This window comes from Schistocerca americana, chromosome 2 (assembly GCF_021461395.2).
Source record: "Schistocerca americana isolate TAMUIC-IGC-003095 chromosome 2, iqSchAmer2.1, whole genome shotgun sequence".
In the NCBI taxonomy this organism is placed as follows: Eukaryota; Metazoa; Arthropoda; class Insecta; order Orthoptera; family Acrididae; genus Schistocerca; species Schistocerca americana.
The window spans coordinates 832495974-832517840 of NC_060120.1; the positions used below are offsets into that span (position 1 = coordinate 832495974).

General features: G+C 39.4%; 1 protein-coding gene across 3 annotated transcripts in view; it reads right to left on the bottom strand.

Moving 5' to 3' along the window:
* LOC124595478 (protein phtf) overlaps nt 1-21867 on the bottom strand; it is a 191902-nt gene that overhangs the window by 133324 nt on the left and 36711 nt on the right. For all 3 annotated transcript variants that reach the window (XR_006978211.1, XR_006978210.1, XM_047134237.1), the window contains exon 2: nt 14432-14571. Coding sequence is in view for 1 of the 3 variants with exons in the window: in XM_047134237.1 (XP_046990193.1) it covers nt 14432-14571 (140 nt within the window). In the remaining 2 variants the exon portion in view is untranslated. The remainder of the gene's footprint in view (nt 1-14431; nt 14572-21867) is intronic.

Genomic DNA, 21867 nt, shown 5'->3' on the forward strand with positions numbered 1-21867 from the left:
ATGCCTATGTAACACAAGAAGTGTCTGGCACAGTTGTTAGATTGCTTATTGCTGCTGCAATGGCAGGTTATCAAGATTAAGTGAGTTTGAACATGGTGTTATAGTATGCACACAAATTATGGAACACAGCATATTCGAGGTAGTGATGAAGTGCAGATTTTTCTGTATGACCATTTCATGAATGTACCGTGAATATCAGGAATCTGATTAAACATCAACTCTGACATCATTGTGACCTGGAAAAAGATCCTGCAAGAAAGGGACCAACGACGACTGAAGAGAATCATTCAACATGACAGAAATGGAACCCTTCCACAAACTGCAGCAGATTTCAATGCTGGGCCATCAAAAAGTTTCAGTATGTGAACCATTCAATGAAACATCATCAATAAGGGCTTTCGGATCCGAAACCCCACTCGTGTACTCTTGAAGACTGCATGACACAAAGCTTCTCGCCTTGCTTGGGCCCATCAACACCAACATTGGCCTGTTGATGACTGGAAACATGTTGCCTGGTCGGACGAGTCATTTCAAATTATAACGAGTGGATGAATGTGCACGCGTATGGAGACAACCTCATGAATCCGTGGATCCTGAATGTCAGCAGGGGACTGTTCAAGCTGGTGGAAGCTCTGTAATGGCATGGGGCTGAGTAGTTAGAGTGATATGGGACCTCTGATACATCTAGGTACAGCTCTGACAGGTGACATGTATGTAAGTGTCCTGTCTGATCACCTGCATCCATTCATGCTCAATGTGCATTCTGATGGACTTACACAATTCCAGCAGGACAATGCAACATCCCGCATGTCCAGAACTGCTACACAGTGGTGCCAGGAACACTATTCTGTGTTTAAACAGTTCCGCTGGCCTCCAAACTCCAAACATATGAACATTATTGAGCATATTTGGGGTGCCCTGCAATGTACTGTTCAGAAGAGATCTCAACCCCCTTGTATTCTTAGGGATTTATGGAAAGCCCTGCAGGATTCATGCTGTCAATCCCCTCCAGCCCTACTTCAGACATTAGTCAAATCATGCCAAGTCATGTTGCGGCACTTCTGCGTGCTTGTGAGGTTCCTACTTGATATTAGGCAGGTGTACCATTTCTTTGTCTCTTTAGGGCAGCTTTCCTATTAATAAATTATGAGACATAGGTGTGGGCCATGTTGCTAATGTGCTATTAAGCAGAATACTGGTGCTACAAAAGAGAGCTGTTAGGCAGAGATACGGTACAGGGTGCAGAGAAACCTGTCATGATGCTCATATCCAAAATAAATGTTTCCGCTATATACTACTTGACAATCTGGATATTTTTGGTGTAAACTGTCAAGCTACTACTAATCAAGGTAAACAATGTGACCAAGGATTTTAGCCCAATCAGGTTCATCACAGCAATTCTCCAAAACCACAGGTTCTTCGTTGACTTTCGAGGGAAGCGCAGCCGATGGAAACTATAGAAAAACTGTCTTCCCCAACCAAGTGTGTTGGTTCCAATCCTATTCAACATGCATACAAATGACCAACCTACAGCGCCCATGACGAGGAGTTTCTTGTACACTGACGACCTTGCTCTTGCCATTCAGAACTCAGACTTTGAATCAGTGGAGAACACCCTCACAAAGACGTTTAAGATCTACCAAGATACTATAGCACAAACCAGCTTAAAGCAAACCCCTCAAAGACTCAGGTGTACGCTGTTCATTTGAGAAGTAGGGAATCTACTCATAAGTTGATGACAGTATGGTCAAGAGTTGAGCTACAACAATGCTACACTCCAAAACACCTTGGAATGACACTGGACAGATCTCTTACTTTCAAGAGATACTGCATGAATTGCAAGTTGCAAGTTTCCACCAGGAACAATCTGTTAAGAAAATTGGCTGGATCACAGTGGGGCAGTCAACCTGAAACTATATGTACCTCTGCTCTTGCATTAGCTTGTTCTGCAGCAGAGTGCACTTGCCCTGTTCGGTACAATTCATCACATGCCAAACAGGTAGACATAGATCTCAACGACACCTGCAAAATTATAACAGGTTGTTTGAAATCTACTCCTGTCAAATGGATTTACCACCTTGTGGAATAGCACCACCTCCCATTCGAAGAGAAATTGTGATGAATAAGGAACAAAAGAAAGCGAAACAAGAACGAACCCATCCTCTGTATGGGCATAAACCGCATTCACAGAGATTGAAGTCAAAGAAGAATTTCCTTAGAACATCAAAGGTCCTTACTATCACCACTGACAAGTCCAGGGTGCAACTTTGGAGGGATAAGACTTCCCTTACCTCTGGCTGGAAAGAGTTCCTGAAACTCTGCCTCCAGGACATGACGAGGAATGGATGAACTGGAAATCTTTGAGTAGGCTGAGATCAGGAGTGGGTGGATCAAGGTTTAACAATATTAAGTTTCATTGTGGAGACGTCCAGACTGTCCAGCACATGCTTCAGTGTCAACTGTGTCCAGCCTCCTATATTGCAGAACACCTCCATCAACCGACAGCAAATGGACTAGACGTGGCCAAATTTTGGTCAAAGACAATATGACATGTTAACTGTGCACCTATGTACGTTTGTGACATGAGAACAATATAAAACTATTTGACAATACGAAAAAGATAGACTGCTACTCATAGTAAATATGAAATACTGAATTGCACTAAGGCACAATGGAAAGGCATCGACACAACCGCTTTCAGCCAAAGCCTTCGTCAGAAAAGGAAACACTCACACAGTCATTGAAACAAGCAAGGATAACTCATGCACACAAGACAGCTATCCACGGCAGCTTGGCCAGAATGCAACTGTCATGTAGAATGGAAGAGGCAACCTGGAGGGAGTGGGGAAAGGGAAGGGATAGCAGTGTACGGGTGGGGGGAGAGAAGAATGCTGTCTGGCAGAGTGTGCAGGCATTAGACTGCCAACAGGTGGAACATCAGGAGGCTGTGGGACAGGGAGGTGGGAAAGGGAGGGCGGTAGTGAAGGGAGTGAAAAAGGACAGGAGGGGTAAAGGGAAAGACAGGCAGTTGCGTTGTCAAGGGGTGGCACACAAAGACAGTGGGAGATGCGAAAAGGGAGGAGGTGACAGGACAGGGGGGATGGAAACTACTGGGTGGAGAGTATGGGGACAGTAGGTTATTCTATGTTGAGGCTGGGATAATTTCAAGAGTGGAGTTCTGAAAAGTTGGTGTTGGAGGGGACGATGCACATGGTTTGGGTAGTGAAGCAGCCATTGAAATCAAGCATGTTATGTTCAGCTGTAAGTTGTGCCCCACAGTGGTCTACTTTGCTCTCTGCCACAGTTTGGAAGAGGCCATTCATCCTGGTGGACAACCGGTTAGTAGACATACACATATAAAAAGCTGTGCAATGATTGCAGCATAGCTGGTATATGGCATGGCAGCTTTCACTGGTGGCCCAACCTGAGATGGGATAGTATAAGCCTGTGCAGGACTGGTATAGGAAGTGCTGGGTGGGTGGACTACGCAGGTCTTGCAACTGTGTCTTCCATAGGGATATGATCCCTGTTGCAAGCTGTTGGGATTGAGAATGGCATAGGAATGGACTAGGATGTTGGGGAGGTTGGATGGGCAATGGAATACCTCTTTAGTACGAGTGGGAATGATCTTAGATAGGATGTCCCTCATTTCAGGGCATGATGATAGATAATCAAAGCCCTGACAAAGGACGTGGTTCTGCTTAGGGTGGTATTGGGTAATGAAGGGGGCAATCCTTTGTAGCTGGTTCTTGGGATGTGAGGGGAAATGGCACAGGAGATCTGTTTACAGACAGGGTGCCTGTAAGGCCTTGGTGAGACCCTCAGCATAGTGGGCAAGGGAGTTCTTGTTACTGCAGATGCACCTTCCCTGGGTGGCCAGGTTGCATGAATGGGAAGGGATGACAGCTAGCAAAATGGAGGTTCTGTTGGTGTGGTGGTTGGTGGGTTTAATGTGGACAGAGGTGTGGATGGAGCCATCAGGAGGAGGTACGCTGGGTTGAGGGGGGAACAGATGGAGCGGATCGAGAGAACATGTTGAGGTTATGAAGAAGTGAAAATACGGTGTCTTTGCCCTGAGTCCAGGTCATGAAGAAATTATCAATGCGCCTAAACCAGACTAGGGATTTGGTGTTCTGGGAAGCTGGGAAGACCTCCTCTAGATGACCTACAAATAGGTTGGCATAAGAGGGTGCAATGTGGGTGTCCATGGCTGTGACACATATTTGTTTGTGTAATTTCACTTCAAAGGAGAAGTAAACAAAGTATATTGATAAATTAAACTATCTGTGTAAGTGTAAAAAGTATAGTCTGAACAAAATCTTTCATTTCTGAAACCACAATGGACATCTGAAATTTGTTTACTGATAACAGGGATTAATACAGGGTGTTACAAAAAGGTACGGCCAAACTTTCAGGAAACATTCCTCACACACAAAGAAAGAAAATATGTTGTGTGGACATGTGTCTGGAAACGCTTACTTTCCATGTTAGAGCTCATTTTATTACTTCTCTTCAAATCACATTAATCATGGAATGGAAACACACAGCAACAGAACGTACCAGCGTGACTTCAAACACTTTGTTACAGGAAATGTTCAAAATGTCCTCCGTTAGCGAGGATACAAGCATCCACCCTCCATCGCATGGAATCCCTGATGCGCTGATGCAGCCCTGGAGAATGGCGCATTGTATCACAGCCGTCCACAATACGAGCACGAAGAGTCTCTACATTTGGTAACGGGGTTGCGTAGACAAGAGCTTTCAAATGCCCCCATAAATGAAAGTCAAGAGGGTTGAGGTCAGGAGAGTGTGGAGGTCATGGAATTGGTCCGCCTCTACCAATCCATCGGTCACCGAATCTGTTGTTGAGAAGCGTACGAACACTTCGACTGAAATGTGCAGGAGCTCCATCATGCATGAACCACATGTTGTGTCGTACTTGTAAAGGCACATGTTCTAGCAGCACAGGTAGAGTATCCCATATGAAATCATGATAACATGCTCCATTGAGCGTAGGTGGAAGAACATTGGGCCCAATCAAGACATCACCAACAATGCCTGCCTAAACGTTCACAGAAAATCTGTGTTGATGACGTGATTGTACAATTGGGTGCGGATTCTCCTCAGCCCACACATGTTGATTGTGAAAATTTACAATTTGATCACGTTGGAATGAAGCCTCATCCGTAACGAGAACATTTGCACTGAAATGAGGATTGACACATTGTTGGATGAACCATTGACAGAAGTGTACCCGTGGAGGCCAATCAGCTGCTGATAGTGCCTGCACACGCTGTACATGGTACGGAAAGAACTGGTTCTCCCGTAGCACTCTCCATACAGTGACATGGTCAATGTTACCTTGTACACCAGCAACTTCTCCGACGCTGACATTAGGGTTATCGTCAACTGCACGAAGAATTGCCTCGTCCATTGCAGGTGTCCTCGTCATTCTAGGTCTTTCCCAGTCGCGAGTCATAGGCTGGAATGTTCCATGCTCCCTAAGAAGCCGATCAATTGCTTCCTGTCAGGACACCTTCGTTCTGGAAATCTGTCTCGATACAAACGTACCACGCCACGGCTATTGCCCCGTGCTAATCCGTACATCACATCAAATGGGCATCTGCCAACTCCACATTTGTAAACATTGCACTGACTGCAAAACCACGTTCGTGATGAACACTAACCTGTTGATGCTACGTACTGATGTGCTTGATGCTAGTCCTGTAGAGCAATGAGTGGCATGTCAACACAAGCACCGAAGTCAACATTACGTTCCTTCAATTGGGCCAACTGGCGTTGAATCGAGGAAGTACAGTACATAGTGACGAAACTAAAATGAGCTCTAACATGGAAATTAAGTGTTTCTGGACACATGTCCACATAACATCTTTTCTTTATTTGTGTGTGAGGAATGTGTCCTGAAAGTTTGGCCGTACCTTTTTGTAACACCCTGTATATTATTAATTAGTTTGGTATATATTTTATAGTACGGTTTTAGAAGAGTTAATGCAATAATTAAAGAGTATTGTTCTAAGTTTAGTAGCATTTATCAGTGGACTATTCCTCGACTGGCTGAAATGCGCTTAAGTTAAACCACCATATACAAAACATGTTACATCAGTAACATTCAAACTTCTGTCCAGCTTTACTTTATGGCTGCTGTCCTAAAAAGTTTAGAAACGTTAACACATAAGCACTTTCTTAGCAATGTGCCTACAATCAACGTTTGCTACAGTTTAACGTAAGTGGATAAATAAAAATTCTACTCACCAAGCGGCAGCAGGGGAACACAAACACAAAATGGTTTAACTATTACAAGCTTTCGGAGCCTGTGGCTCCTTCTTCTGGCAGAGGAGTGAAGGGGAAGAAAGGGGGTGAAGAAAACAACGGTAGAGCTTTAGGGAAAGGGGTACAGTTCAGAAAAATCATCCAAAAGCCTGAGTCAGGAGACTTGCAGGACGGGATTTCAATACAATTTTGATAGTGATGCGGCTATTTAAACATGTAGTGAGAATGTACTTAATTCCATAGAGAGTAAGGTATATGCTACTAGTATATTTTGTGACATATCAAAGGCATTTGACTATATAAATCAAGGAAACCTTCTGAATAAAATAGAATATCACGGTCTTGCAGGGAGTAATGAAAAATAGTTTAAATCATATCTATCTGATAGAAAATGGAATGTGTCAATAGAAATAGTCATAATTAACTTATTAGCCTACACCATAAGTTGAACTAATTGAAAGACGTGTCCTAAGATTTCATCCTAGGGTCCTTATTTTACTTGTATATATTAATGGCTTCTTTACAGTAACATTACTACATGGTAAGCTTCTTTTGTTTACTGATGACGTAATTTTTTTGATGAATATTTCACCGACATTAATAAATGGTTCCTTGACAATTCACTATCATTCAACTTGAAAAAAATTTCTATATGCACCAGTGGTGGCTTGTACAAAATTTCAACAACATGCTTCAAAGTGGTGGCCAATAGCCTTTTGATTTACAAGGGTAGTACTAGTAACTATATTGAATACGTTAATTTTAAATGTATAAACTGAAATGTTTAAGTATATTTAAATTGTATAATTAATCATTTAACATTACAAGGAATAAAATACAAGAAAAAAATTATGGAACCAACAGGAACCAAGCCCAAGCTGCCGAATGGCATGTTTGCGAGCCCATACTATTAACCACTCACCTGCTGCTCCTGTCATACATTGGTTGCTCAAATTTTCCTCATACTCTATAAGTAAACCTTTAGAGACAATATTATGAGAAGGAAAGTTGCTACTCAACATATAGCGAAGATGCTGAGTCGCAGATGGGCACAACAAAAAGATTTTCACACTTAAAGCTTTCGGTCAAAGGCCTTTGTCAACAATAGACACACACATGTGTGCGCGCGCGCGCACACACACACACACACACACACACACACACACACACACACACACACACACACACACACACACAACTCACACACGACTGCAGATTCAAACAACTGAAACCACATTGCGAGCAGCAGTGCCAGTGGATGATGGGAGTGATGACTGGGTGGGGGAAAGGAGGAGGCTGGAGCAGGAAGGGGGAGGGATAGTATGGTGGGGATGGAAGAAAATGAAGTGCTGCAGGTTGGGCGGCAGGCAGGGGAGAGGTGGGGATGGGGCGAGGGGGAAGTAGCGGAAAAGGAGAGACATCGAGAGAAATAAACAAGAAATATATATTTTTTGATATATTTTTTAGTTTATTGCTCTCAATTTCACTCAATTCTCTCTTTTCCCACATATTTTTTTATTTTTTTATTTATTTCTCTCTATTTCACTCTGTCTTTCCTTTCCCATTACTAAAAAAAATAAAAAATGTATCAAAATATGTATTTTTTATTTATTTCTCTCTATGACTCTCCTTATCCACTACTCCTCCCCTTCCCACCTCTCTCCTGCCTGCCGCCCAACCTGCAGCACTTCACTGTCCGCCATCCCCACCATACTATCCCTCCCCCTTTCCGCCCCAGCCTTCTATCCCCCACTCAGTCGTCACTCCCATCATGCACTGGCGTTGCTGCTCGCAGTGTGGTTTCAGTTGCCTGAGACTGCAGGTGTGTGTGTGTGTGTGTGTGTGTGTGTGTGTGTGTGTGTGTGTGTGTGTACATGGGTACATGTGTCTATTGTTGACAAAGGCCATTGGCCAAAAGCTTTAAGTGTGAAAATCTTTTTGTTGTGCCTATCTGCGACTCAGTATCTCTGCTATATGGTGAGTAGCAACTTTCCTTCTCATAATATTGTTACATTCCATCCTGGATTTTCCATTGTTTAAATATTTAGAGACAGTTTTACCTTTTCCTATGGCCAAATCAGATAAAATATTCTAGTAACTTCACAGGGACATTTACCCGCTTCTATTAACATAGCTTCAGTCAAATTGATGAGCTTCGTCCCATGTGCACCTGTTGCTGGATTTACCTTTGGAGAAGAACTACCTAACTTTTTAAAATTCACTTTGTCTTCCTAAGATCCAATGGAAAAGGATATCTTTTTACATCTATATGACAATTGCTTCCTATCTCTACATCTACACCAATACTCTGCAATCCACCTTACACCGCATGGCGGAGGGTACCCCAAACCACTACTAGACATTTCCTTTCCCTGTTCCACTCACAAACAGAACAAGGGAAAAACATGTCTCCATATGAACCACAATTTCTCATGTTTTCGTGGTCCTTGCATGCAACGTATGTTCTGCAGTCAGCTTCAAGTGCCAGTTCTCTAAATTTTTTCAATAGTGTTGCTCAAAAAGAATGTCACCTTCTCTCCAGGGTTCCCATTTGAGGTCCTGAAGCATCTCTGTAACACTTGTGTGTTGTTCAAACCTCCTAGTAATAAACCTAGCAGCCTGCCTCTGAACTGCTTCGATGTCTTCTTTTAATCTGACCTCGTACAGATCCCAAATACTCGAGCAGTACTCAAAGATAGGTTGTAGTAGCATCCTATATGTGGTCTCCTTTACAGATGAATCACACCTGCCCAGAATTCTCCCAACAAATTGAATTTCACCATTCACCTTCCCTACCACAATCCTCAAATGCTCATTCCATTTCAAATTGCTTTGCATCGTTATGCAAAGATATTTAAAAGACTTGACTGTATCAAGCAGGACATTACTAATGCTGTATCTGAACATTAGAGGTTCGTTTTCCCTTCTCATATGCATTAACTTACATTTTTCTACAACTTGCTAACAAATTCAGTTGGAAGGAGCACGTGAAATTATTGTTTCCAATGTGGATGTCATAAACAAACGTGATGTGAAAAAGTACACAATATAAATTGTTATGGTATGAAGTCAAGAACACCTCATTCAAGGAACTGGGTGTCCTAACCACACTTCTCAGAATATGTACTCCTTCATGATAATTTTCATAAATAATGCACCTCTCTTCCACAGCTCTGTGTACGTAATCAGTACTAAGAATGAGAAGAATTGTAACAAAAACATAAAATAACTCACTTTGGTCTAGAAATATATTATCCAAGGATGCTAATTTTCAGTAACTACCTAGTATCCATAAACAGTTAAGCTACTCTCTCCATCTGAACAGGCCTCAGAAAGCCCAACGGTACTGGGCAGACCTGCCAACAGTACTGGCAGGTCCGCCGACAGCTCTGGACAGACCCAGAGGGTCACCCACCCACGTGCTTGCCAAGCCCAACAGCACTTAACTTCAGTGATCTGATGGGCACCAGTGTTACCATAGTGCCAAAGCCGTTCAAAAATTTAGGCTACTAATACACTATAATTTAAGTGAAACCTCAAGGATTTATATGTGGCCAATTCCTACTATTCCACTGATAAATTGCTTAGTGAACCCAACCAATGTAGTTAATGATTTGTGTGTGTGTGTGTGTGTGTGTGTGTGTGTGTGTGGTCTAACATGACATATGTAATACCAGACTTTGGCTTAGTGCAATGCAATAATTTGGTCTTTGTGAGTAAATCTTGTAAACTATTTTTGTTTTGTTAATGCTGGGCTATAATGGTCTAGAAATTCTCTTATGCACTTTCATATTTACACATTAAGTGTTTGTAGTATACTATTTCAGTAATGTGTAAATTAAAAGTGTGTAACTTTTATTTCTCATCTTTGAGGGTGATTTCACTTAGGGCCTATGGAAGGCTGAGGATCATTTCACCTACAGCCTATGGAAGGCACATTATCATATCAATTATTTTGAAAATATTTATTATATATTTTGTTTCTCTGGAATGTTTCAAATCATGAAAGATCTCTTCACTATGGAACAAACAGTGCCCCCCCCCCCCCCCCTCTTTCCCCTATCCCTCTGTCTCTTATAAGCTATACCCTTTGAACTCCTGTTTATCTTGTTGTGCAGTTGCTAAGTCACTTGTTGAAAGACCTACCTCATACTATTCCACTACCCCCTCCTCGTCTCATGCATCCTTCCCTATACCCTCCTTACTTCCATCTGCCCAGCCAAATGCTCTCCATAATCAATAATCAGTCTCACCACAACTGTAGAAGTACACATTTGGATGTCTGTGTGGTTTTGTGTGTGAATGTGTGCATATTTTCACCAAAGAAAGAGCAAGAGCTCTAAAGCTAGTGTGAATACTGTTTTCTGTTCTGTGTTTCTGTGTGCCATACTTCGATCTGCTACAGGTTAATGTTTGTCTTTCCTTTATTTTATGTATTGTTTTCCATCCAGGGGAATTTCCATTATTGTAATGCAATCTAAGAATAATAATTCTACAGATGTCACCTACTAGCAGCCAATCTCTCCTTATGTGAGTTTTGAGTAACTCATCCAATCAATAATCGTATATTCAACCAATCACACTTTTATAGTTCATATTAGCAGCTTTCATTGTATCTTAGTTGGAATAAAATAACATATCAAACTCATAAGAGATCCTCACTATGTGATTACAGCAGGAAGGTTCTGAATGTCTGGCTACAGCTTCCTCTTAAGGCCAATCTAATGTACAATCACATGTCATTGCAAGACATTACTGGGATACTGCAGAGGTCATAACACCAGTTGGCTACACTGCTCATGACTGGCTACCAGTTCATCAAGTCATTTTTTACCATACAGACTCTTTGGATTGGATCTTGGGTGTCATATCTTGTATATTCTGAAGTTAGTAAGGGTATGCACTTGAGAGAAACAATAATTAGCTCCAACTTGCTTAAAAAAATCAAGAACTATGACTAGATTTGCTCATACCAGCAAGATATCATCAAGGACTTTGGCTATGTTTTATATTAATACATGGTGTTCAGAAAGCCTTTTACAATATTATTAAGGCAACTATTTATACATTCTCTGAGTACACAATAAAACATTTAATTGATAAGATAATCTGTGTCTTGTCTAAAGCATTTAATTACATCACCAGAACATTCTAGTACATTACAGTTCTTATTCTATATTAATGCTCTGACATCTAACATGGATCATGAAGCACAGTTAGCTCTTATTGTAGATGATACAACCATTGTTGTCACATTACGTAATGGACACCAACAGAAGAAATAATAAATCATGTTAAAAAGTTATACACCAGTTTTATACAAATGACATTGCTTTAAATTTTTGGCAAAAAGTAAACAGTAAACAAGTTTTCACCTTTCAAAAAACAAAGGTCATTCAGGACTGTGCTGCTAAAAATAAGCATCCTCTAATTTACAGAGCTACTAACAAGAATTGGTCTTCTAGGTAGAAAGTTCTTGGATGTGCACACTCGAAAGTTGCAAACCATAATGTACTCACATTAAATGTTTGTATTCATCTACTTTTTACACAACCATTAACAACAACAAACACGACTTTGGAAATGTCATAACCTGCATATTTTCATTCGCTAGTGTTCTAAAGACAATACTTTACGGCAACTTATTGCTTAGGCAGAAACTGTTTACTGCAATGAAAAGGAATTAACTGTAACCGTGTTGGGACACCCCCCCCCCCCCCCGCCCCCCTCACCAAACCCACACATATATCTCGTATCTGTTTAAGCGGCTGGGAATATTAACTAGAGGACAACAGTACATTTCTTCACAAATGAGAGTTGTGAGAGATGCAAATTCAAGAAAATTCTGCAGAGACCTGTTCAAGAAAGTCCTTCAAAATTAATTTACAAAATTTGTCACAAACAATATATCTTTTTTCAAATCAACATCTCAGTTCATGGAATCAATACTAGAAATAAAAACAATCTGCATAAAGATTTAAAGTCACTTCCTTGGGCCCAAGAAGATGTTCATTATTCAGAAACATACATTTCCAAAAAGTTTCCAGCAACCACAAAAAGTTTAGCTGCCAAAAAATACAATTTAAGAAGAACGTAAAGGAACTACTTGTCACCAAAACTTTTACCAACATCGTTTACTCCACTTGGTGAGGTGTATCTACAATAGCCTAAGAATTATCTTATGTGATTTAGTTTGTACACATTTTGTGTGTTTGTGGTGAGTTTGGAATTATTTGTTCCGTATCTCTGAGGGCTACTTCACTTAGGATCTGTGGACAGAACACTAGCTTATCTCTTTTTTGTTGTATGTATAATGTACTGTTGTATGTGTAATGTATTTTTGTTTCTATGACACATTATACCTCCTCAAGAATCTCCTCTGAGGATTTACCCATTTATTAATCTGTCTGACAATTCTTTGTGTACCATAGAGGAATCAGTGAATAAAATAAGTAGTTAATAACAAACTTGTAATACGTAAAAATCTTACACAAGGTGTGTGAGAAAAGTAATGAGACTGAAAATACTGCGAGTGATCTGGCAATGCAGTGTTGTTCTACTTGTGTAGACCAGTGTGTCTATCCCTTCCATATGCTCAGCTCTGTACAGCCATCGTGCCATCAGTGAAGTTGTGTTTTTGTTGTGTGTTACAAAAATGAAACAGTGAAATTTAAAGCAATGTTACGAAATCAAGTTTTGTGTTAAACTTGTGAATCCGTGAGTGTGACCTTTGAAAAGTTGAAACAGGCCTATAGGAAACATTCCTTCTCAACAGCACAAGTTTTTCACCAGCACAAATTACTTTTGGAAGACCGAGAACACGTTGAAGATGAACCTCATTCAGGGAGATCTTCAACTTCAAAAACCACAAAGATGTCAAACATGTGATTGCTCTTGTGAGACTGTTCCTCCAGGACAAACTGTCAACCAAGTGTTTTATAAAGATATCTTTGAAAGGCTCAGGAAAAAAGTGAAGTGAGTGAGATTGGACAATGTGGACACGAGGACACTGGATCATACAATAACCCAATCTCACATGGCCAGTTCCATTTACCTCAAAATGCATCCCTGTTGTTCTACAGTGGCCCTTTTTACCTGATCTGCGTCCTTATGACTTTTTCTTTTCCTGAAATTAAAAATGTCTTAAAAGGATATCATTTTGGGACTGGGGAACACTCAAAAGAATGTGACCGAGGTGCTGAAAGCCCTACCAGTTGAAGTCTTTCTATGCTGGACTCTACTGGAGTATAGCTGCTGAAGGGAACTACTTTGAAGGGGACAATATTGTTGTTTTGAAAAAAATAAAATCTTTGGTAGATAAAAAAATCAGTCCTTATATGTTTAGAAACTTTGCATTGCTGTTGCCCAATTTCCACAGTCCATATAGCAACATTTACTGTTGTTTTTTTTTTCCTCTTTCTAATCTTTTGTGGAACCATCTAAGACAGAATTTTTTGGTGATCAAAATCATATATGAAAAATGTAACTAAGAAAAATACGATTGTAAGGCCAGCAAGTGTGTATGTGTGTATCTTAAAATTCTATTATTTTCAAATGTAAAATATCATCCCAAATGGTTTTTAGATTAGCACAGCAATCTACTTTATGACTCATAAAAATAGAGTCATGTTGACTGAACTTTGTAACAAACTCTCAGAGTTTTAATATTTGCCTTATTCTCCTTATTGAGTATAAGTGAAGTTATGACTCTTTACGTTCAGTCTTTTGGAATTCCTTGTAACAGTTATATCAGTTTGGTTATGACTTTATTTACATTCAATTTCTGATTCCTATATTCCTGTTTAATTTTGATGGTTGAAGTTTAAATTTTTAATTTTTGTACCACATTTACAAAAAAGTTTCTTTGGCACTGATGTGAAATAAATATTTTACAGATGTACTTCAATAATAATAATTCATACAGTCCCCTCAAGCTTTACAGTGTGATGACTACTTTAACAGAGTGTGCTTACTAGTCATTGAGTGCAGTAGTTGACTGAGTTAATAACAACACTGTCACAGAAAAATAAGAACTAGAAATGGAAAGTAACTGTACTTCATTATCATGACATAAGCATAGTAAGAATTATTGTGGGCATAGAAGTGTCCACAAATAATAAAATGAATAGGTAGGACGTACCTCTGACAAGATCCACATCTATAAGATCAGTCTTAAGTTTTGCTGTCTTCTTTGGAACATGGGTAAGCCCATGGATAATCCGCTGTTCTATTGTGTGTTCCCATTGCTGCTTATCGTAAGTTCCAATTTTCTTTTGATACCTGCATTAGTGAAGGCAAGCTTTTTTAGATTTAATAAATTATATTTCTAACTAATAATTATTCATTTAATAAATTATTCATTACATTAAGAATTAAAATACTAAAGAAACTATAACTGAAGCTTTTCTGTAACTTTACATTTACTCTTACTCCTTAAAGGCACAAAATATTTGTAGGGACAACATAAATAACTTCCTGAGCTGTCATACGTTGTGATAGGTTATCAAGATCAGTCAATATTGTCAATGGAAACAGTCACTGTGAGAGATAACAAAGCAGAGATAAGAGTGTGTCATACTCACAGCACACACACTGTACTACTTTTAACGTTGCTATGTGGAATATTAACAACAGGATTAGTAAAGGCAGCTAGTTGATGGTATAGAACAAGCACGGCATGGTACATAGCTACATGAACCACATGTCAAACATTACCACTCAGCTTTTAAAGCAGTAGTGCTCTACAGAGTACGAGACACACCCATCCTTGCAGCACGTCCAGTCAACTGTGTTTTCCTCAAGTAAGGATCCCCTCCCCCAAAAAAGTAAATCATTCATAAAGCTGACAGATGAGGGCTTAATTAGATAGAACATGCACTTATGTTATTCCATTCAGTGAGTAAGTTAATCAGGAAAAAATGACACCCAGTAACAACAACACAGAAAAGACTATTTAGCTTTCTCTATTCAACCATGAACATTAGACAGCAGTTACCCACACAGTATAATCTTTCTTTCACCTTGTTGAGAGCATTTCTATGAATTAGTGCTCTGGTTAATGCATACTTTCAGAAGTTTTTAAGAATACGGACAGGTCTGCTTCTCACTAGCTATAATAACAAGCTCATAATGATCACTTTTCACTGTAGGTTCAGATTTCATTTGCTATCATAAGGGATCTCAGGTGGCAAATGACCTGGTAAGCCACAGAAAAAGGCACAGATTCCTGTTATATGTGAGGGAGAATTGTATTTCCATAATTTTTTAATTAAATTCGATCCTAAGACTTAACATGTACTGACAATTGAAGTTTTGTGCCATACTAGGGCTAAAGCCTGCATGTAGACACCTCAACTATTAGGTTACATGAGCAAGCCTCCAGGCCTGACTCAAACTTCCATTGTCAGTTATGTTTCGATCCCCAACAATCCATTTAATTCATTTCAGGTAATTTAATTCAATTCATACAATCTTAACCATGTTTCTGACCTCCCAGTAGTGCACTAATATACGGCTCAAATAATGAGTGTGTGATACTTTTCAGAATGTACATATTACATTTATTTTACCTGTTATATTTGCTGCAAGTACACTGCTATTTACAAGCGGTATGGACAAGTAGTTTTATAGGATTGTACTAAGTTTTTCATTGACTTTATTTTTTTTAATCAGTTGATCATTATTGCCTACTCACTGCAAAATGCCAAAACCTTTAGGGTGCATCAGTGGCTGCTACAGTCACCAGTTGCAAATCCTACAATAGCATTCAGATACAGCCATCTAATTTTACGGTAACCAGGTGGACTCACTGTGCAACCATACTCATAATTTAATTTTGGGTTCTACTTGACCTCATAATATAAATGAACTGATCAAATGCTAATAGAATGGCAGTTGTAGGTGTTCCACTAAGCAATACGTGTTGAAAACAATAAAGCAAAAGTGAGATCGGTGATGCAGAATGACCTAGTTGCAGTAATACAATATGTTGTCTGCCTGGGTTTCAATAAAATGTTGTTGAAAAAGAGGACTCACTCTATGTGCCATGTAGGAACAGGATACTCAAGAGACAAAGCAGGCATTAAAATGCCCTACAAGGAGGTGGGGGGGGGGGGGGGGGGGAATACCTTGAGTGTGTTCTCCCATGACAGCATCACATTTAAAAGCACACTGTGACACTGTGTTGGAATAACAGTAATTGCACATTGATTGCAACTTTGGGTCTCTACACAATGAGGGCAGCATAACTTAAGAGAGAAATGTTATTGACAAGCACTGTCTCATGGCTTTCAACTTAATATCATCCTCACGTATGAGGTGCCTTAAGCAAGCACACACATAACAGACTATTATGTACAAAGACTGTGTACTGCTCTACACACAGTCTGAACCCACTTAAGCATGCCACTGAAGAAGGGGTCATTTACTATTAATGGTTAACTCTTGATTCTCCTGCCTCTCCTGATAGTGAGTCTTCGTCAAATGGGTGACAAGTGGATAACCCCTGCTAAATTACACAAGGCTGTGGCACATCATCTGGGCTACGTCTCTCATTCGCCACTGTCTATAAATTGGGGCTGTCAGGGCAACATCTTCATTCATTTGTGTGCCATTCTCAAGCTGCTGCTCAGATCAAACCTCAAGACAGATTCCTTCTACCACGACCCAGGTGCTTTACAGACCATCAAGTGAAGTTTCCACAGGCTTCTGGTGTTATTGCTGTATACCACTTCCTGGTTTGAAGTTGGTTGCAAAACAAAACAGGCCAGATGGTGGACCATTACTGGACACTGTACATTAGTAGCAACCTTTGTCTTTCTGCCATTTTGTGTTTCAATGAATAGTACCATTCCAACACTATAGAAGAGGTGATATTAATTTGATGGGATGCAGTGGACATCCCTCCTAAGAGATGTCAGGCACATTTTCTCTGATTTTTCAGCAGATATTTACAATTCTACTTCCACAATGTGTAACAAAACTCAGCACAGACAAATACTGCTCATCATGTTCTTCACGTGACACCCAGTGTCGATGGTAAACATTGATTTGGTACCTGTTACAGAAAACAGGATTTTTTTAGGTGGAATTTTTCATGCCCATTCGATAGTGCACTCCCAAATTAGTCTATTGCAATATCTGTTTTATCAACATGTATTAACAGAGAGAGCAGTACGCGAATAATAGCCAGTACTCCAGCAGAGACTGAGTAGCACTGCAGCTTGGCGGTGCACCAGCGCAGGCCAGGGCAACGCTGTCACTGCTGGAGTTCTAGTTATTCTTCATGTTTTATTGTCCCTATTAATACATATTAATAAAACTAATATCACAGTAGATTAATTTGGAACTGCTCTATCCAATGGGTGTGTAAAATTTCCCTTTAAAAGTTATTTTGTTTGTAATGGGAAATAAATGGATGTTTTCCATCAACAATGGGCAACACATGAAAGATGTGATGAGCAGTAACTTTTTGGGCTGACTCCAGCTACACTGTGTGAAAATGAAATTGTCAGCATCTGCTGGAACACCAGAGAAAATGTGCCTGACGACTCTTACAAGGGGCACCCAGTATACTTTTGTTTACAGTTTTAGTTTGATATGAGGAATTTCAGTTACTATGCAATGGCACTTGTTTGGGATCAAGCATAAATTTTACCATGTGCAAGTGAACTTGCAGGCAAAACCATCTGTGTCACCTTATAAAGTTGAAGAGTGTGAAGTAATAAATGCAGGAATTAGAAAGAGTTTAAACTAATTTTTAGTCTCACAGCAAGAGCTCTTCAATCTTCTTGTTTTTCATGAAGAATGCTGTGTTGGACAAACAAGTGACAGACTTCTGAGTTATGAGATCACAGCATACATGGCTTAGGCAAAACTAAAAATTTTCCATAAAACTTATTGAGAGATTGGAACAAGACTCTTGTCATTTATAGGCAATACTCATGTCAACCAAGTCATCCATGCTCAACTCATGACCCACCTTTGCAGTTTCAGTTCTGCCAATAACCATCTCCTGCTTTTCAAACTATACCTCTCTCCTGCCTCTAAGAGATATAGAAAGTAGGGGAGAGGGATAAGCAGAACTGAAGATATGAAAGTAGATTGGCTGTCATGCCTGGTGAGCTCATTAAGAAATGTACTGTCTGAAAAAGGCAAAAGTCTGGATTTTAATCCCAATTTAGCACACAGTTCTGATCTTACTGAAAGTTTCACAACAATACACACTCAACTGCAGACTAGAAGATTTATTATTGCCACATTTTCCATGATGTACACAGCTGTTATACAATGTTACACCTTTCATTTCATTCACACCTCTTACTTGCCAGAGTAACAACCACATTGAATGGAAATGAAACAGAGACTTATCAAATACTTTGTGGGGATAAGTGACAGGGCCGTAAAAAAAAATTCTGTCTTAAGCATGTTACTGACAGTACCAACAAAAAATCTACAATGGCATCACAGTCAAAATGATGATGGTTATTACTGACCCACTACTGCTCAATATAATAAATATCTTCATCCACTCTTAATTAAATTTCCCTGAGGCCTGGAAACAGGGACGTGTTAAACCACTCCTAAAAAGGACATTGCCGTGGTATCCACTGAGTACTGATCAATTTGCACACTTCTCGCACTGTCCAAAGCCTTCGAATATATAGTCTACATCAAACTACATACTTGACGAATATCAATCAGGTTTCTGCAACTATCACAACAAATATAAAGAAACAGATGACCTTTCAAGTTTTTATTTGCCAAACACAGCAACTTAAATTTCTCTCCAGCTGCAGTGCAATGGTTTCGATCATATCTGACAACTCACCAGCAATTTGTCGTGTTCATCACTATAAAACTACGATGGATACAGGTAGTATCAGGCGTCCTCTAGAGATTGGTATTAGGTCCTACACTCTCTTCATTGTATGTCAATGATATGTTGTCAGTTTTGTCTACTGTAAATACTGCATGTGTCCTGGTGGCCTTCAGTTTTATCTAAGTGGAAAACCAATGACCTTGAATACAATTTCGAGAATTTGAATACTGACTGGTGTGCACCATCAAAATGTGCACAGAATATATGGTTAAGCTCAACCCCTTTAAAACCCAAGCAGATCTAGTTGATCACTCTAGGATGATTGGTCCGAAATATCAGGAACCCTACCACCCACTAAATGGCACAAATATCAACCTTTTCCCTCAGCACAGTCTACGCATAATAAAACTTGAAAAGCCTGAATGCATGGCTGCAATGTGCAAGAAGTCATCAACATCTCTCCATGCCTCGCAAAAATGTAAAAAGCTCTCCCCTTCTGACCAAGAAAAGAAACTTGTACAAATGCTTACATTTCCAGTTGTTGATTGGAGTGATGTTATCCTGCAAGCTCTTTCTCAGTAAAGCTCACAGCACTTGCAACTGGTGATGAATGCCTGCGATCAATATACCTATGATGTTCAACTCTTCAATCGTATTTCACCATATTATGTACAGCTATCCTGGCCAAATGCAGACAAATGAAGAGATTTCCACACACTCCAACTCCTCTACTGTTCTATCAACATACACTGTTCCTTATCTCTATCTTTGACCTATCTAAATTTCTCTCCCTCGGAACTCGTTATGTCCTAAAATATCACTTTTGTACACATGTGGAGACATTTTTTTTATCTGCCTCTATTATTATTATTAATAATAATAATACTATTATTATTAGTGGCAATAGCATTAGTAGTATTAAGTTTATTAGTCTTTAGTTAATACAATTTATTTCCAATGTATCTACATACATTCAAATAATTTCTAATCCTATTAACACTGTTCTGTTGTTTAAGACTGAATAACAAGTAAATGTATCTGTTCTGCACATACTATTTTATTATTGTTTGTAATTAAAATTTTTATTTCTTAGGTAATGTGTGAAACCCAGAACTGATGCAAGAGAGGATCTCAATGTAATAATCTGATCAGTTTAAATAAATATGTAATAATATCATCCTTCTGGCACTTGTAACAAGTGTAACAAAGGTGATACGGGAAGATTTCCAGCTGGATTACATTGTGGCTAGACAGAGATTCTGAAATCATATTGGATTTTAAGGAATGCCCAGGAACATATGTAGACACAGATCAGAATTTGGTTCTGATGAAGAGTAGACTGAAGTTCAAGAGAATCGTCCAGAAGAATCACTGTGGAAAGAAGCGAGATACTGAAGTACCGAGGAGTTACAATGAGCACTTGGAGTTCTCTAAGGCTACAGATACTGTGACATTGAATATTACAGTAGGGAGTTCAGCTGGTGAGGAATGGGTATGTCTAAGAAAAGTAATCACAGAAGTTGGACACATGAATAAAGGTACAAGGAAGGCAGAGAAAGTTTGGGTAACATGATAAATAACTGAACTGATTGAAAAAAAGAAAAAAGTACAAAAATGTTCAAGAAAAGACAAGAATACAGGATTATAAATCACTTATGAATGAAATAAATAGGAAGTGTAGAGAAGCCAGTGGCCAAAGGAAAAACGTGAAAAGATCAAAAATGAAATGGTCATCAGGAGGGCAGATCCAGCAATTAGAGAAGTCAAAACAACCTTAGGTGGAATTAAAATCAAGGGTATAAACATCAAGGTTGCAATGAAAATTTAATTGTTGAACACAGAGGACAGAGTGGATAGATGGAAAGAGTCCACTGAAGGTCTCTATGAGGGGGGACTAGTCTGACAATGTGATAGAAAAAGAAGTGAGAGTTGATATGGATGATATACAGGATCCAGTATTAAAGTTTAACTGAGCCTTGGAAGACTTGCAATGAAAAAAGGTAAAAGGGATAGAAAATATTTCTACACAATACAAGGGATGGAAAATATTTCTACACAGTTTCTAAAACATTAGGGGAGGTGGGAACCAAATGGCTATTCAAGTTGGTGTGCAGAAACTATGAGTCTGAAGACATGCCATCAGACTTTTGCAAAAAATAGAACCTGCACAGTCATGAAGACAGCAAGAGCATATAAGCGTGAGAACTATCGCACAGTCAGCTTAATAGCTCATGTATCCAAATTGCTAACAAGAATAATGTACAAAAGAATGGATCTGTCACATGACAATCAGTTTGGCTCTTGAAAAGCTAGAGGCACCAGAGAGGCAGTTCTGATGCAACTGATAATGGAAGCAATGATTACGGTAAACCCAGACACCTTCGTAGCATTTGTTGACTTCAAAAGTGCTTGACACTGTAAAATGATACAAGATGTTCAAAAATCTGAGGAAAATAGGAGTAGGCTATAGGGAAAGACAGGTGATATTCAATATGTTCAAGAGCCAAGAGGTAACAAAAAGGCAGTAAGAGTAATCCACTAAATTACAGGCCCTAATCATTAAAGTTGTTTTGCAGCAGCATTTTGGAACATATATTGAGTTTGAACATTATGAGTTATCTCAAAGAGAAAGGTCTATTGATACACAGTCAGCATGGATTTAGAAAACATTGTTCTTGTGAAACACAACTAGCTCTTTATTAACATGAAGTGTTGAGTGCGAGAGACAAAGGAATTTCAAATTGATGCCATATTAC